General features: G+C 40.0%; 1 protein-coding gene and 1 long non-coding RNA gene across 5 annotated transcripts in view; both read right to left on the bottom strand.

The window, feature by feature from the left end:
• Window positions 1-1124: 1124 nt before the first annotated feature.
• On the bottom strand, window positions 1125-3676 carry LOC103471976 (uncharacterized). Its single transcript, XR_534775.3, has 3 exons — window positions 2407-3676; window positions 1292-1415; window positions 1125-1215 (listed from the first exon to the last, which is right to left on the bottom strand). It is a non-coding gene; the product is annotated as an uncharacterized LOC103471976 (long non-coding RNA).
• Window positions 3677-11234: 7558 nt separating this feature from the next.
• ptprua (protein tyrosine phosphatase receptor type Ua) overlaps window positions 11235-16914 on the bottom strand; it is a 211960-nt gene continuing 206280 nt past the window's right edge. For all 4 annotated transcript variants that reach the window (XM_008421304.3, XM_008421306.3, XM_008421305.3 and 1 more), the window contains 3 exons: window positions 13271-13428; window positions 12803-12938; window positions 11235-12167 (listed from right to left, as the gene is read on the bottom strand). In XM_008421304.3, the coding sequence (XP_008419526.1) occupies window positions 12105-12167; window positions 12803-12938; window positions 13271-13428 (357 nt within the window). In that variant the 3' untranslated portion in view covers window positions 11235-12104. The remainder of the gene's footprint in view (window positions 12168-12802; window positions 12939-13270; window positions 13429-16914) is intronic.

The following is a 16914-nucleotide window of genomic DNA, read 5'->3' as shown; positions in this document are numbered from 1 at the left end:
AAACTGGCCTTAAAAGTAGCCATTGATGTTATTGAATCTTTGGACAACAAGCGGAGCTGGGCAGCACTTTCCATCGATCTGTCCAAGGCTTTCTGAGGCAGTCTGAAATGCAAACACTTCATCCTAGGACTACATGAACGCAGTGAGAGTGTTTGGAAATGAACTTGCAGACAGACCTCGGTGAGCAGACACACGTTACCTTGTGAAGCGAGAACAAAAACCTGTGGAATGCATAACCTTCCCACAGCACAGAGGTTTTCAATATTAGTTCAGCACATTTCATGGTTATCAGCAGTCTGGAGGAAGATGAAATGGATGGAATGTTTTTAGACTGGAGAGCTGCCTTTCACAGTGCTGTGAAAAAGTATTTTCCCCTTTTACAGAGTTCTACTACTTTTTCTGTGTCACTAAAATGTAACAAAAAGGGAAGTGAAAATAAAGAGGGAGAAGAAAGAAACGTTCAAACCAACCTGTCCTAATGTGAATAAAACAATTACCACACGCTTACTGTTTTAGTAATTGATTATTAGTCTTACAATTAATCTGATTATTATTTTTCTCTCAAGTCTTTTTGGTACTGTAATGAAGAGATCTTCATTACTGGAACTGGGCTCTGCACAGCTACTCCTATGAAGGGAGGATTGTTGTTACTCAGAGGAAGAAGCTACTGGTTTGTAAAACTTGAGCAAATGTTTGTGTATAATCTGTGTGGAGGGGCTAAGATGGAGTGACTCACCTGCCTTTTCTCTGTCCTCTCCTGGGTGTTTAGACAAAACTTCTCTAGGGGTCCAAACACCATTCATAGGTTCCATGGAAAAGTGTGTGTGAGAGGGAGGGGAATTTTAAAACATAAAATATGTAAATAGAAATGTGTCATTTGGTAAAAGCCATTTTATTTATACACGTGGAAATTGTAAATAGATTTAAAGGTGGTTTGGTCCTTCACACCTGTGGTTTTGTTCTTCTTGCTGGTCTTGAAGAGTAAACCGTTGCCGTTTCCACTTCACTCTGCCTTGACCTTCTTCGTCCAGCCGCAAAAGACCACCTTCTTACATGTACAATATGAATAATACAGTAAAAGGTACAAATAAATAATTTCTTTCTTGAATAAAAAGACTAAAATGTGATACCAGCATTTCTTTAGTGGTGGATAATAGATCATCCAGATCAGAACAAGGGAATCCAGGAAAGCTCAGATGGGACGACAAAGCGAGCCTGAGACAAAATTCACAAAGTGAAAAATCTTCCAGAGAAGCAAAAACCGTCTGGAACTCAGAGGGTTTGGGTTTACCACAGAAGTTAGCGGGCAGGCAGCCAGTTCTTCTTAAACTGCAGCTGATGGGCCTCGATGGAACGCAGGTGTGCCACACCTGCAGCGGTCCACATCCGCGCTACCTGGCGCCATCAAGTGGATACTGAAAATGACACACAAGGACACAACAAAGTACCTTCTTGGCAGGTTTTGTGGAGAATTTATCTGTTCTCCATGCTGAGTTCTTGATGTATGAGGTTGAAAAAGAGTCAGTAAGTTGAATTATGAATTCCATTTATTAATACCAAAATATAGCTGGTCTATTTCTCATGTTACCTTTAGGAGTTAGCAAGAGAAAATGGCACTCAAGAACAGTTTGTGATCTTCTTTGTTAGCCTCTATCTAAGCTACGCACTAAAGAGGGCATTCCCTAGTGTGTCATTTCCTCTAACCTTAGCTCCGCAGCCATGAGGACACCGTGTCCACTTAGAGCCATTGTCCACAGCGGAAGCGTTTTGTTGGTGACAGTTAAGAGGTTAAAAACTTTGTTCGTCTCATGAACGGCCATGGACAGATTGAGTTGTACTAAACTTTCCAGGTTAATTAAAGATGGATAAATATAATGAAAGAAAACTAATAATCCCACATGAAAGGTGGGAACGGCTCATTTCTATTTGATACACAGAGCAGCATGTTGGAGAATGATAATTAGAGCCACTGCTTTGTTTCCTTATCGCTCCCATCATCTGAGCGCCGTCGGAAAGCCGGGCTCACAGCTCCGTCCTTTCAAACTGCTCGCTAAACAAAAGGAACTATTGATCATACTTCGGTGTGTTCACAGAAGCAGAGTGTTATTCACGGCCCGAGCCTCAGGTCATTCACACTGGCAAAACAATTTAAAAGAATTCGTGCATGACTAAACAATAAGACCAAAAAAAAAAAACTGAAATATAAATTATATGAAAGTGACTTCTCAAGAAAATTAAATCTGCAGGACATCTGTTTTTTCTTCTTCATGGAAATAGGAAATAGAGAACTGCAAGGCTATTGGGTATTGACTGTCCATCGGAGTATTAGATTAGGATGTGGTTTTCGCCCGACAGAGACAGTTGCCATTTTATGTCTGCCACCATTACCCAGGAAGGAGTCCTAACCTGAAGACCATCGACTGTCCTGTCATGTTCACTCATGACGGCGTTTCACTGCGTGGCGTTCAGCTCAATAATCGACGAACAGCCGTGACATGTAGCCGATTAGAACCGAGACGCCCGTTGGATGTTTCACTGCCCTGTTGCTCAGAGCAACGTTATTTTCTAATTACGCACAGCGCCGTCACCTCTGCCAAGTCTATTCACTGGCATCAAAAGTATGACCAAAAGTAACAATGGAGTTCCTGTAAGTATGATGAATAGTAATGCGGTATTTGTATTCATGGAACAGACGGGGCCGGGTTATTTGCATGCCGTCCTCCGTTTCCGTTTGAATGACAGCGAGAAATGAAACGAGTGACGGAGGCCTTTCATCTGCCACCGAGCAAAACTAACTGAAAGGAAAAGGGCAGAAAGTTAGGCGAAGCGGCGCCGCGCTTCTTCTGGATTTTTATCCCTCGTCGCTCGCCTTGTCAGTCAAAGCAACTCAGTGATTCCTCCTCTGTCTTCTGGTGTTGTTTATCTAATGCTCTTTATTTGCACAAAGGGTCTGGTTCTCTTGAGGCGAAGGATGTCAGTCTTAACTATTTTATGCAAATCATATAAACGCTAGAGTTATCTTTCATTGCAAAACAAGATGTTCTTAGCGAGAAATGTTTTAGAGAAGAAAAAAACCTTTAAGAGATCAGAAAAGTGACGTCTTTTTCATAACAAATTAGCTTGTGCTTTTCCTGGCTGTTTTTTTTATTTATTTTTTTTACCGTCATTGGAAAAAAACATTTTCATAAAACTCCAAACAGCCAGAGGCAATGTGAACCTCTGGACTCAGCGTCTGATGGACTGGCAGCCTGTTCATGGTGTACCACACCTCTCGCCCAGTGGCTGCCTGGGCGAGACTGTATGACTGTGTTACCATTAGGGGGTTTAGAGCAGGGGTCTTCAAACCCAGTCCTCCGGAGAACCAATCTCCTTATTGAGATTGGTTTTCCCATAAGACGCAAGAAATCTCCAAAATTTCCAAAGGTTTGGAAGCTGGTTATCTGATTCCAGACTGCACCGTCTCTTGTGGAAGACAATTCTTCACGCCTTGTAGGTTTGAGAAATAAAAACTGAACTGACTTGTTAGTTTCTATCATTACAGCAACCCCCTGTTGTTATTCTGCTGTGAAAATAACTGATAAGTGAAGAAAGGTCTCCTGCAACTTCAAAGGAAGTAAGTGTATAATTTGCATTCACAGTGATGAACACTCACATTCCAACGGTTGGAAGGTTTTCACACTTTATTGGATAATTTAACATAATTTAAAGCCTAAATAAAGTTGAAATATCAGTGCTGTCTAAATGTTACACTTCTTGTAACATTGGTGGAGGACAGATTTGGGTTGTTATTCTCTAATTAACATTAAGGAAAAAAGACTTTTGCAGTGTATTTATACACATAAATCAGAAAAGCTGCACTCTACGAACTTAATTAATTGAATAGACAGTCGCTTATTTAAAAAGTGTATTATCAGCAGCACATTACAGGTTTTTACCTGTAATGATACATTTGTGTATATTTTGTGTATTTTGAAAGATATATGCGAAATCTCTTTAAATATTTGGTGTATATTTGACCTATGAATACGTTTTTGACACTAGGCTTACAGTTAGTTCACTGGTTTTGGAAGCAAAATAAACAAATCATGACGTAGAAAAGGTTAAATGAGGAGGTGAGCAACGGGCAAAACAAACAGGAAGGTTTGGTGTAAACAGGAAGTTGTGGATTTCCCAGCACTTTGGAATTAAAAGCCTCTATTAGCTGACTGATGATATCCACAGCTTGACAGAATGTCTCATTTGCCAGCGCTAACTGACAAATCCTCTGCCTTTTGTACCATTTTCATGCTGCTTCTTCCAGTTTCCCAAGCAAACGTTTAGATGCTGCTGCAGGTAAATATCAAGTAGAATCAGTTTGAAAATGTTTCTATTAGCAGCAATGTTTTATGGTCTTCCTTGTAGCTAAACACTTTTGCCTTTGCTAAATTTCACTTTAATACCATCCACTATGCGCTCCGTCATTGTTTCTGTTTCAATCGTTCAGCACACTGACGTGTCAATAAGCTTTCTGCCTTTTGTACATTCAGAAAGTTAGCATCTGCTCCATGTGTCTCACTTTTTCATGTTCTGCTTTCCTTTGGTGAATGTGTTTCCAGTCTTCCATGTCTGCCTTTATTGAAAGCCCATCACTAAGGAGAACCACAGGTCCAAACATCCAGAACAGAGACTGACTTTGTTCACAGTAAGTCGGCCACTTGTTTAGTCAGTATGAGGGTGATGTGAAAGAATTTCATTCCAATTTCCTTTCTCTGTAATCCCAGTTGTAATATAGTAATTAAAGTGTGTTTTAGTTGTCCAATGATTTTAATTAGTTTTTACAATATTATTTTTTTTCTATCTTTTTTTTTTAAATGAGGACATGAATATGAATCTACAGAAATCCTTTGAGGGGAATGTTTTGTTTTGTTTTTTTCCTAGTTTGCTGCTCATTTAATTAAGTGGGGGAAAATTGTTCTCCTGTAATGTGTGGAGAAAAAATGCCTCAGACTGCAGACTCCAGCCTCACGAGGGGCAGGCAGGTGAAATAAACTGATTTCATTTCAGCAAAATTAAAGATGATGCAGAGAACCCAAAATATGAGAACAGCTTCAAAATAAAAACAAAACAAAAAAAAATAAGAAAACGTGAAGATTTTCCTGCTGGTCAGGGAACATTTTCATTCGTTTTCCCAAAATAATATTCTAGCCTCATGTTGTGGTCATTCCTTCATCACATCCTGATACGATCATTGATAATTGCTACATTGAATGAGACATTTTGGTAACACTTTATTTGAAGGGGGGTGAATAAGACTTTCATGACACTTTCATAAACATGACATAACACCTGTCATGAATATCAATAAACCTTCATGAATATTTATGATTGTTGTCATAAAGTGTCATTCGGTAAATTATGACACTTTTAATACAAAGTTGACATTATTCAAAATGTCTTTATTATGACAACTTGACATTAAGCAAGAAATCATTACTGTTTAAACTTTACCTTTAACTTCATAAAGTTGCCTAATTTTTAAAGTGCAATCAATAATAATTTTATAACAAATTTATATCAGTAAGGATTTATTGGTTAATGTCAAATTGTCATAACAAAGACATTTTGAATAATGTCAACTTCGTATTAAAAGTGTCATAATTTACCAAATGACGCTTTATGACAACAGTCATAAATATTCATGAAGGATTATTGTTATGTGTTATGTAATGTTTATGACGGTGTCATGAAAGTCTTATTCACCCCCCTTCAAATAAAGTGTTACTGACATTTCCTTACAAAATACAACCGACTACTCTGGCTTGAAATACTTTTGAAGACATTTTTGGAAAAGATTCAATTTTACCATCTAAAGTGATCAGAGTAGCTTCTTGTCCACTTTCCTACTGACAGCAATCTCACTTAATGTAGAGTTGTGTCAGAGATAAGATGAATCCATCAGCTGATGGCGGTTGTGAAGCATCTTGGCTCAACGTCTGAATCTGTCACGGTATAAAGAAGATTTTAGTTAACTCACACAGCTTAATGTTGTGAGACCAGCAGGTGGGATGTGACAGACTTCCTGTTTGACTCTCTGCTTCTCCATGAGCTCGTTGGTGTACTGAACCTCATTTGTAACCTTAAGAAAGAAAATAAAATGTCCTGACTCGTCAAAGATGGAAAAACAAAGTCTGGAAGCTTTTCTTAACAGGGAAAGGCTGTTTTTGCTGATCCTCCTGGAGGCTTTCAAAGAGCAGCTGACCCTCAGAGCTGGAGGGTCTGATGCCACTAGAGCTCTTCATCAGGCTGCTCACCAATATGGACTTACAGCGTCTTAAAGTATTCACAAAACCTTCACCTCTCTTGTGCTGTTGAGAATCAACATTTGCTTCAATGTTCAGATTTTAGGATTGATAATTTATTTGGAATAAAATGGTAATTTATAGGATTATTGGTAACGTTTTCAATTTGTCTTGAATTATGGCACTAAATTGTTAGCTCCTAATGAAGGAATGAATTCAGAATTCACTTCACACAACAAGGACTAATCACAGACACGCTAATTTCAAATTAAGTCTGAGAATTTATTAACAAAACAGTCCAACTTCACGGCTGAATTATCCCGTAAATAACCTGTGTCTCTAACTACCGACATGCAGTGAAGCTACAGATGGAAAAGACCAGAGAGAGAAAGAGACAGAGAGAGAGAGAAAGAGAGAGAGAGAGAAAGAGAGAGAGGCAGGCGCTGGATTCAAACTGCATAATGCAGACGGTTTCTACCATCAGCGCAGTAACAAGAATAGCAGCAGCAAAACATCATCAAACACAGAAAATCAAGACAACTAAATCATCTTATTTACCTAACTATTTCAACCCAGACTCTGGTCTCTTACTATGTGGAAGAGATTTGGTTGATCAGGTCAAGGTGATGTTCAGGGACAAACTATGACAAAAGAAGAAAAAAAAAAAAAAAAAAAAACTTGTTCTGGTCCAGCAGCAGGCCCACTTCTTTTTGGCTCCAAACCCAAAAAGAAGTGGGCTCTCATACAGACGGACAAGAGCCGCTTCCACAGGCTTCTGTAGGCAGACGGGAACTGATTTTTAACGCCTCTAGTGAACTTTGAGCTGGATACACTAGCAGCTTTCTCCAGAGTTCTCCAGAGGTTTGTCCTGCTAATTGGAGCCCCCGTTGGCTCCGTTTCCACGGAGATTTTGACATCCATGTTCAGACTTGTATAAGTTTTGTGCCGTCAACAACATTGGTGTCTCACTATGAATGCTGGGACATGCAGTTTGCATAGAGCTCTGGTGAAATGGAAGCCCAACCACGGTCACTTCATGACCTGATTTGAATGCATTTTATTGCTATTTTATGGAAAAGGCCAAAACAATTTGGTACATAATTATAATTTGAAAGGAAAATTATACGTTTTCTTTTATTAATTAAAAACTGAAAAGTGTGACATGGGATTGCATTCAGCCCCATTTAGTTAATTCTTTTTAAGGTTTCAAATCATAAAATCAGCTTTTACAGATATGAGCAACTTTTTGTTGGTATCTCACCTAAAACACAACAATCTCTTTTTTTGTCATGTGATAAAAACGACAAGCCTTAGGTCCTAACCCTAACTCAGCTGCTCATCAAGTCATCTTTCAGTTTTTATTGATCATGAACATATTGGTGACTTCCTGAGTGAAAACCTCCCACCATGAGCATTTCCTAAGCAAGCAGCCTCTGATACTCACATGTTCCCCCTCTTTGCTCTCCGCTCAGTCGTCTCCTGAAGTCTCAGTTCCAGCACTTGAACACGAGCCTTTCAGAGGGAAACAATAGCCCTGGGGTAATTACAGACAGCGCCGTTGGAACAATGAGCTCTGCGTTGTTCTCTGAAGCCTTCGGATCAGCTTCAAAAAAAAAAAAGGAAACGGCAGCAGTGGCTAAGAAGCCTCCGAAGACCTTCGTTTTCTCTCCAGTAACATGAAAGACGGGGAGAAAACCCAGGTTTGTGTAATCTGACATAAACAGATGCTGGGAGGAATGCGTCTTCCCACAATCCTTTTGTGCTCAACGCACAATAGCAAATTAGCTTTTCATCCTCTGGTGTTATGAGGCTTTTCATCATGTTGTAGCAGGAGAAAGAGCAGCTCTGTAACACACAGTGATGAACGATAACAACGCCAACATCACTACACGACCTCAGCTATTTATATTTTGTTCTGAGTCTTTAGCAAAATATGTAAGTGATAAATACCAAAAAAAGAGGAAATATGGCATAATGTGCCAAATGCCCTTTAAATAAAAAACCTTAAGAAAGAAAGGAAGGCACTGAACCCCAAGTTACTTTGTGATGTATGGATCAGTGTATGAATGTGCGATTAAATAAATGTGTCTCTAATATGAAGTGTTAATCAGAATAACTAGAAAAGATTCATATACATGTTTACTATTAATGAAAGGAAAATCCAGACCTGTAAAACTCCTCACATATGCTCCAAACCGAGCAGAAACCTTGAATCATCGGCTGACCTTTTCCACCTGGTTCAAAACGAGCCCAGGCAGCAGAAGGAGGACAGTAAGGTTTACTGATAAGAACCATCGCTATGGGAGCTGGAAGGGGTCAAGCGGAGAATCAGCAGAGCTCATCAGCAGCTCATAAAACACATTAACAAGATGCGACACGCTTTGTAAAGCAGTATGTGCAGATTAACGGAGCTGCGGACTCAATCGATGGATCATCAAGACTCTGTCCAATTAAAGGGCTGGCTGAGTACTAGAACCTCTGTCTAGAGTAAGGAGGATAAAAAAGCTGGAGTTCATTAAATTGGTAATTAAATGATAAGCATAAAAATTAAAACCCAAGTCAAAAGAGATAAGCGGGGCCATCCAGTAGTGATATATATATATATATATATAGATTACATATAAATTTTTCAAACTGCTTCTCTGTGATTTAAAATCTAACAACAGTTAGCATTTCTTTAAAATACTTAGTTTATAAATCACTGAATGGTTTAGCACCACGATACATCAAAGATCTGCTGTTGTCATAGCAATCTTCCAGACCTCCCACATCTTCTGGTTCTGGTTCTGCTCTGCATGAGAACCAGAACCAAACATGGAGAAGCAGCTTTCAGCTTCTATGCACCACAAATCTGGAACAAACCTCCCGAAAACTACAAAACAGCCGAAACACTGAATTCCTTTAAATGTAGACTGAAAACCAAGCTGGTAAGAGTTGATTTTGAAACATCATAAATGAAACATTAATCATTCTGATGTGTAATGACAGTACTTGACAAAATGGAATGTTTCAATTGCTGACTGTTCTATGATTTTGTATTTTTGTGTTTTTATAACGTAAAGCACTTTCAACTGCCTTTTTGCTGAAACATGCTATATAAATAGACATTGATTGATTGATTGATTGATTGATTGATTGATTGATTGATTGATTGATTGATTGATTGATAACATCTTGGGACCACAGGATCCTCGCCGCTCTGCTGGAGGCCAGGCCTTCATGAGTCAGAGCTGTCTGGCAGCAAAAGGAGGGACAAACATGCTAACGGCAACTTGGTCATAATGTTTTCTATGTTTGATTCTTTCCATAAAATGAACCTAATCAACATGTTATGTTTCAGCCGTCTGATTTCTTCCCACTTTTATCTTTCCAGTGGCTGCGTGATAAAAACGATAACAAATCCATCAACTTGAAATTTCCGGTCCTCGGTTATGAAGTATTTTGTTTTGTGAAGGTTTTTCCTTTCCAGTGCAACAGAAAAATGTTGATAATCTACTGAAATTGCCTGGTTTTACCTGAGAGCACTTCAGTTAGGAGCAGAATGTAATTCCCATGATGGCGTCATGTTTTTCATACCAATTATGCAATCTTTAATATCAGATGCACTCGCAGGACGACACTGGTTGCTATTAAGCTGATCTCCTGTCACCTCTGTCGTTCACCAGCTGCTATTTTCATATAGATATATGTTGCCTAGATGTGGATAGTTATTGAGTTTTTCCTGTTCTGCTCCATTTACTGCTTCACTATCTGTTAAAGATGAGGCTGCTCCCTGTTGGTTGACTCATCAAGGTGAGGTAGAAAAATCTTTATCAGCTGTTTTTTAGTAAATACAACAAAACACTAGTTGTATTTTTTACGTGCAGATTAAAGTACCACATTAGAAAATGTTGATGGAAGCAAAATTCCATAAAATTTGATAAAAGTGAGGGGTCGTGTTAACAGAATAGTTTCCATCTTTGGCTGGATTTTTAATAAAACGGCGACGGGACAATCTGAAGGTCATCCGTCATGTTAAAACATTACAATTCACACACTTGACTACTTGGTGCAGACATTTGCAACTTTATGAGCATGTGAGTGCATCACGGAGGTAGCTGAATCAATCAATAAAAATGAATTTATAAAGTCCCATCTGAATATCATCTCTACCCTGGTCTCTGACTAGGTAGAGACAAAGGGACATGCATTCTGTCTCCCTCAGATAGTCCTGTTGACTTCTGATCCACTCAATTTGAAAAATGTTCCCCGATTTCAAAACTCTGCATTAAGTGCTGCTTGTAATTCCAGTTTTCAGGTTGGCTTCAGAGAGTGGATTCAGCTTTCAGGTGAATATATAAACCCTGAGATACTGAACTATGCACAAGTCAGGACCATGATCATAGCTGAATTATGATATTTGAATTGTTTATATGTAGTTCTTAGGGCCACAGTCACTGAACAGAAAAAGCTGCATGTGTTCATCTGCTTGATGTGTGACTGCACTATGTGGATTCTCTGTTCAGCTTGTAGAATATATATGAAACCAACTGAAAATGAAATATAATTGAATATTCAGAGTATAAGAGCAGATCCTACAGTACATCTGAAAATGTTTTATGCAAAAAAGAAAAAGAGGCTGTTATCATTTAGCTTGTTTTTTTACCACGTTTTTTTTACCATGCTTTTTTTGTGCGGGTTCGACTTTCAAGAGACGTCATGAAACAGGAAGTAAAATTAGAAGGAGGCTAAGATGATTGGTCAAAATTCAGATGAGTTGCAGTGATCGGTCAGAGAGAAGGAAATACAGAAAGTGTTAAGATTATTGATCAGATTCGCCAAAAAGTTGTGATAACTGGTGAAAATTACAGGTCTGTGCAACAGTTGTGAATGATGAGTGAATTTGCTTCAGTGGTTGCAATCACAACTTCCTGAAGTTTTAGAGTGTACTCTAAAATTAGGAGAAACGCCTTGAGATGCATTGCTGTTAGGAGCATATTTTATTTCTTCTCCTGCTTTTGTTTTTTACACTGTTTAGAAAATCAAACACATTGAATAAATACAAACCTAAAAAGCGACAAATTCTTCTCTTACAGCAGACTTGGGTCACACATTGCAATGAGACAGTTAAGACCGGGCATGCAGATGCTGAACCCTAACCCAGTAACAGACAGAGAGAAAGAGAGAGAATGGCACAGTGATTAAGACATTGGAAACATCTAGAAATATCCGATGGAGGAAAAATAAAACATCGATATACACAAATAAATAAAGAGAAATTAGGCCAGAGACTGATCCACCGAACACAAACATCCATCAGATAAAAGTCGGCTTCCCTTTTCTCCATATGTCAGTCTCAGGTCGTCGGCTTCATCCACATTGAAATTCAAATACAGTACAGAACGACATTGGATGTTCACCAACAGCAGATTGCACCATTTACAGTGTTACAAACACAAAATATCACCCAGCGAATGGCGTCAACTGTTGTTCCTTTTTTCAGTGTTTGTTCAGAGTAAGGCAGGATACAGAGGAGCTCTTTAGATCCTGTAAGGAGTAGGAGACGGAGTCAGCTCTCCGGTTAAAGTCCTCTGGTTTGGCAGATGTTACATGGCACGGAAGAGACCGGCTTGGATCAGGGGGGAGAAGGGGAAGTTGTTTTGAGTGGTATGTTACAAGTTTTAAGTTTTCTCTTAAGGTCTGTAGGGTTGATAATGTTCTCATCCAGGCATGGCGAAGGATCCAACCAGAGCAGTATGCTAGGGACTAATGAGGCAAAGATCCAGGAAGCGGGATCCCAGATCCTGGCCGTTTCCTTGAGAAGGGACGCGGTGGAAGCAGCTGGCGCTATCTGACCTCCAGGCAGTCCAGGTACTCCTGGACCAGCTCGTAGCAGAAACGGTACTGCTCCTGGAAGCAGAACAAATCATCAATCTTTGCTCTGAATGGCCACCACGCAGCTGAAGTTCACAACTTATTTCCTCAGTCTGAAGTTAAATCTAACCAAACGTCTCCAGTTTTAGGTCAGTCAGAGACATCAGAATGATTCTGTTTGCTAAATGTCACAATAGTGGCATTTTGGCTTCAGCCACATTATATTTGAGATCATTTGGATTAAGCAACATGAATTCAAGATTGTGAGCCCAATTCTTGATTTTACAGTTAGTTGAATTAATATGTTTTCTCATCAATACACCTTTAAAAAAAAGAATGATTAAGAAAAAATAAAGCCATGAGAAGTATGACATTAATGATGATGAGTGTATGAAAAAAGTTAGTGCATTATCACAATGTATAGAGTATATATGTATAGGTATATGTTCAAGGTGGGACTTTAACCCATTCATTTTAATGAGTTAATTACATCGATGTGCCAACGTGTTAGTAATTATAACACAATTAATTCCTTTTTTTTCCCTTTCTTTTTTTACATGCTAATGTCCCAAGCTGGAACCTTTGCTACGCGTTTCTGGAATGCCCATAAATCTGACGCACAAGCCACATCCGCTAACATCGATGGACGACAGAGACTAATGCTGGTTTACCATGGTCTCCACCATGTTTGGCTTGGAGTTGCGCAGCGTCTTGGCAGCGAAGAACACGTCCACCATGCTGTGATGTCGTATCATCTCCAGGATCATGGTGCATGCGCAGAAAGTGCCACTGCGACCGCCGCCGTTCCTGCTCCAAAACGATCAGACATAAAGACAGCAGCAAAGCGCAATGAGTGGCCTAAAACAGGTGTCCTAAAAATCAGAAGGGAATTTCACGGTTTGAATGAGCACGGATCATGGATGCTGTCAGGAAAGAGGCCAAACGGCAGACTTTGCAGATGAATGAAAAGCTCTCATTTAAATACAGGAGATGGGATGGAATCTGTGAAACATTCTGACCTGCAGAATAAAGTACTCTGAGTTACATGTTGCTAAAGAGATCAGGGAACAGAGTGTGTGTTGTTTTGACCGGTCTTTATGACGGTAATACGTCTTGGTTTTGAGAACCAGCAGACTCACAGGCAGTGGACGATGGTGCGTCCCTCGCCACACTCCCGCTGCCAGTTGTGGACCTGAGCCAGAAGGCTGAGGAACGCTTTCTTGGAGTCGGGAACATCTCGGTACGGGGACCAGCGCAGGAACTGGAAGTGGCGCACCACCAGCTGACCCTCCTGCAGCTGCACAAGTCAGAGAAAGAGGAGGGGGGGTAAGAGGGAGAAATCAGTTCTTTCCTTGAAGTCTCACAGCATAAAAGCTGCAACCTTCATAAACTAATGAAGAAGATCATCAGGACTCTTACCGTGTCGTCATGAGAAGCCACTAAACAAGTAGAAAAATAAACCAGAGCACACAGGATATATCCAGTCTTGGTGAGATTTCTATTATCAAGCATGGCTTTATTATTTAAGTCTGGATTATGCAGAACACAGGGCTCTCTGTTGGTATGGCAACAATGATGTGGGGCCTGCCCACCAACAGTAGTTTTGTTGTCGAGGAGGCATGTCTATCTGTTAATTTGTTTTCTTTCCTTGTTCAAGCATTTATTTTTGTGTGTCCTCTCCCAACATTAGCCAGATCAGCTTGTTTTCAAGGTAATCTCTACATTATTGCGCCCCCTAGAGGTGGAGAGTTGCCAAAGCCAATACATTGCCTCACAATTTAAAACCTAGGGCACAAAGATTATTTCAAGGTTTCTTTTGGTTTCTGAATTATGTTCAGTTTAAATTTATGGCTAATATTCCAATTCAGCAAAATAAAAATAAAAATCAGCCTCGATATGTTTATTCAGAATGCTCTCTATGACGTGTTCTAACGTCATAGAGGCCGGTAGGTTTGAACCCGGCAGGTCAGACAGGGTTCGGCTTCAGAATTTTTCAAGAATTATACTGAAATAAACCTTTAATTTGTGTAAACAGGCATGTCTGTTCTGCTCCATCGTAATTACAAGTGGGACAACCCATGTGAGAATTTGAACTAATGTTATTAAGACAAAACCAGCCACACAAGCAAACAATTATTCTAGTCACTTTTAAATATCCCACTCAGTAAAAATATCATAACTTTAAGAGCCTGAAACCGAAAATTGTATTTATTTCAAGTCAATGCTAAAAGAAAAGCAGTTCACAATTATTTGTAGGATTATTATGCTGGAAATCATTCCAGCAGCCAAGATGGGTTTACTTCACCATCAACAAGCGTCATTAGCTCTCAGAAAATAAATGAAATCAAATTAAATTCCTCCCACAGCAGCAAGGAGCTGGAGTAGTTGATTTCCAAAGGTAAAACCTGAAATGATCTTTTAACTGAAACCATTATTGAACTCAGAGAAAGTGAACATTTAAAGCAGCTTTAGCAGTTGACACTGTCAGGCTGACATATCTAGTGATGACACTTCGGATCTGCAATTTCTTTCTTCCTGACTACAAAGAAAATAAAACTTGCTGAAGTCACACATCCCTACTAATTTTTGAAACCTCATGAAGTCTTTCAGCTTTGCTATTACCAAGTAATAATCTGCAGCATCCCTGCTGACCGTACATCTAACACAAAATGGTACGGTGCTACAGACAGATGCAAAGCCAGAGACTGTACAAGTAGGCTAACCAATAGCAAGTTCTACTGGCATATCAACACAAATATACAGAATTCTTCTAGTGCTGTAGTGAAAATGAAGATGTTTCAGAGGAGCTACCCTGATGTCAGAAATTTTACAGAAGCTAGCTTTGAGGAAAGCTAGTTTTAAGGTAAGCTAGCCATGATGATGCGTCCATAGACGGTCCTAAGGATGCTAACACAGCTAATCCTGTCCTTATTCTCACCAAAGCTGTGTTCCATTTATGCTCTGAAGGCAGATATTTCCTGTTCCAAATTGAACTGGAACTGGACCACAAAGTCCATTATTGCAACTGCATATTTAAAACATAATAGTTCTACAATACATTCGCGCTTCTGATGGCATCTAGATTATTCAGTTGTAAACATTGTGGTGCAAAATGTTTATTCATAATAATAAATATTTTTTAATCTCAACATTTATGTAATGTAACTGAATTTATGTTACAGTATCACATATGTAAAAAAGTTGATGCTGGACGGTTCTTTTCCTATTGCAGTTTATTTTTCAAAGCCATTAAAAAATGTTTGATCATAGTATTAGTGTTTCATTCCATATCATGCAGATAAATACATTGCTATTCTTAGTACTGGACAATTCATATAAGAAATACTGTAAATGTCATATTATCCTTCTTGTCATGAGAACTGGAAGGCTGTGTAGGCCAGTCTTTAACCTCCCGCTTTAGAATGACTGCATGGTGTTAACTACCATCATTTTATTCCCTGATCAACATCATTAGCATATATCAGGTCACAGAGGAAATCACTGGCTTCTGTAAAAGGCAATTAGCCCATGTAAAAAAAAAAACACAGAAAGCTGTTCTGAGGAGTTTTCCAGAAGCATACCCATGTGGCTCAAACATATATTATATATATATATATATATATATATATATTAAAAAAAAAAATTCCCTTCTCACCCTCCTCGGGTGGTCTGTTTCATCCTCTGAGCTCGGGTCCTCTACCAGAGGCCTGGGAGCTTGAGGTTTCTGCGCAGTATCTTGGCTGTGCCTAGAACTGCACATTTCTGGACTGAGATGTCTGATGTTGTTCCTGGGATCTGTTGTAGCCACTGCTCCAGTTTGGGGGTGACTGCCCCGAGGGCCCCGATAACCACAGGCACCACTGTGGTCTTCACCTTCCAGGTCTTTTCCAGTTCCTCCCTGAGGCCCTGGTACTTCTCCAATTTCTCATGCTCCTTTTTCCTGATGTTGTAATCACTTGGTATTGCTACATCCACCACAACGGCTTTCCTCTGTTCTTTATCCACCACCACAATGTCCGGTTGGTTCGCCATTACCATCTTGTCTGTCTGGATCTGGAAGTCCCACAGGATCTTAGCTCGGTCATTCTCCACCACTTTTGGGGGTGTTCCCCACTGTGATCTCGGGGCTTCCAGTCCATATTCTGCACAGATGTTCCTGTACACTATGCCTGCCACTTGGTTATGTCGTTCCATGTTCGCTTTCCCTGCCAGCATCTTGCACCCTGCTATTATGTGCTGGACTGTCTCAGGGGCCTCCTTGCACAACCTACACCTTGGGTCTTCTCTGGTATGGTAGATCTGAGCCTCTATTGCTCTGGTGTTTAGGGCCTGTTCCTGGGCGGCCAGGATGAGAGCCTCTGTGCTGTCCTTGAGTCCAGCTTTCTCCAGCCATTGGTAGGTTTTCCTGACATCAGCCACTTCAGTTATTTGTCGGTGGTACATCCCATGTAGGGGCTTGTCCTCCCATGATGGTACTTCCAGCACCTTGTCTTCTGTTCCCCATTTCCTGAGACATTCGCTGAGCACATCGTCCGTTGAGGCTTTGTCCTTGATGTATTTATGGATCTTGGATGTTTCATCCTGGACAGTGGCTCTCACACTCACTAGTCCTCTGCCTCCTTCCTTACGGCTCGTGTACAGTCTCAGGGTGCTGGATTTGGGGTGGAATCCTCCATGCATGGTTAGTAGCTTCCTAGTCTTAACATCCGTGGCCTTCATCTCTTCCATTGGCCAGCTAATTATTCCGGCAGGGTATCTGATTACTGGTAAGGCATAGCTGTTT

The sequence above is a fragment of the Poecilia reticulata genome, chromosome 11 (assembly GCF_904066995.2).
Source record: "Poecilia reticulata chromosome 11, P_reticulata-male-v2, whole genome shotgun sequence".
Lineage (NCBI taxonomy): Eukaryota > Metazoa > Chordata > Actinopteri > Cyprinodontiformes > Poeciliidae > Poecilia > Poecilia reticulata.
The sequence above is the reverse complement of the archived record's forward strand: the minus strand, read 5'-3'. Positions and strand labels throughout refer to the sequence as shown.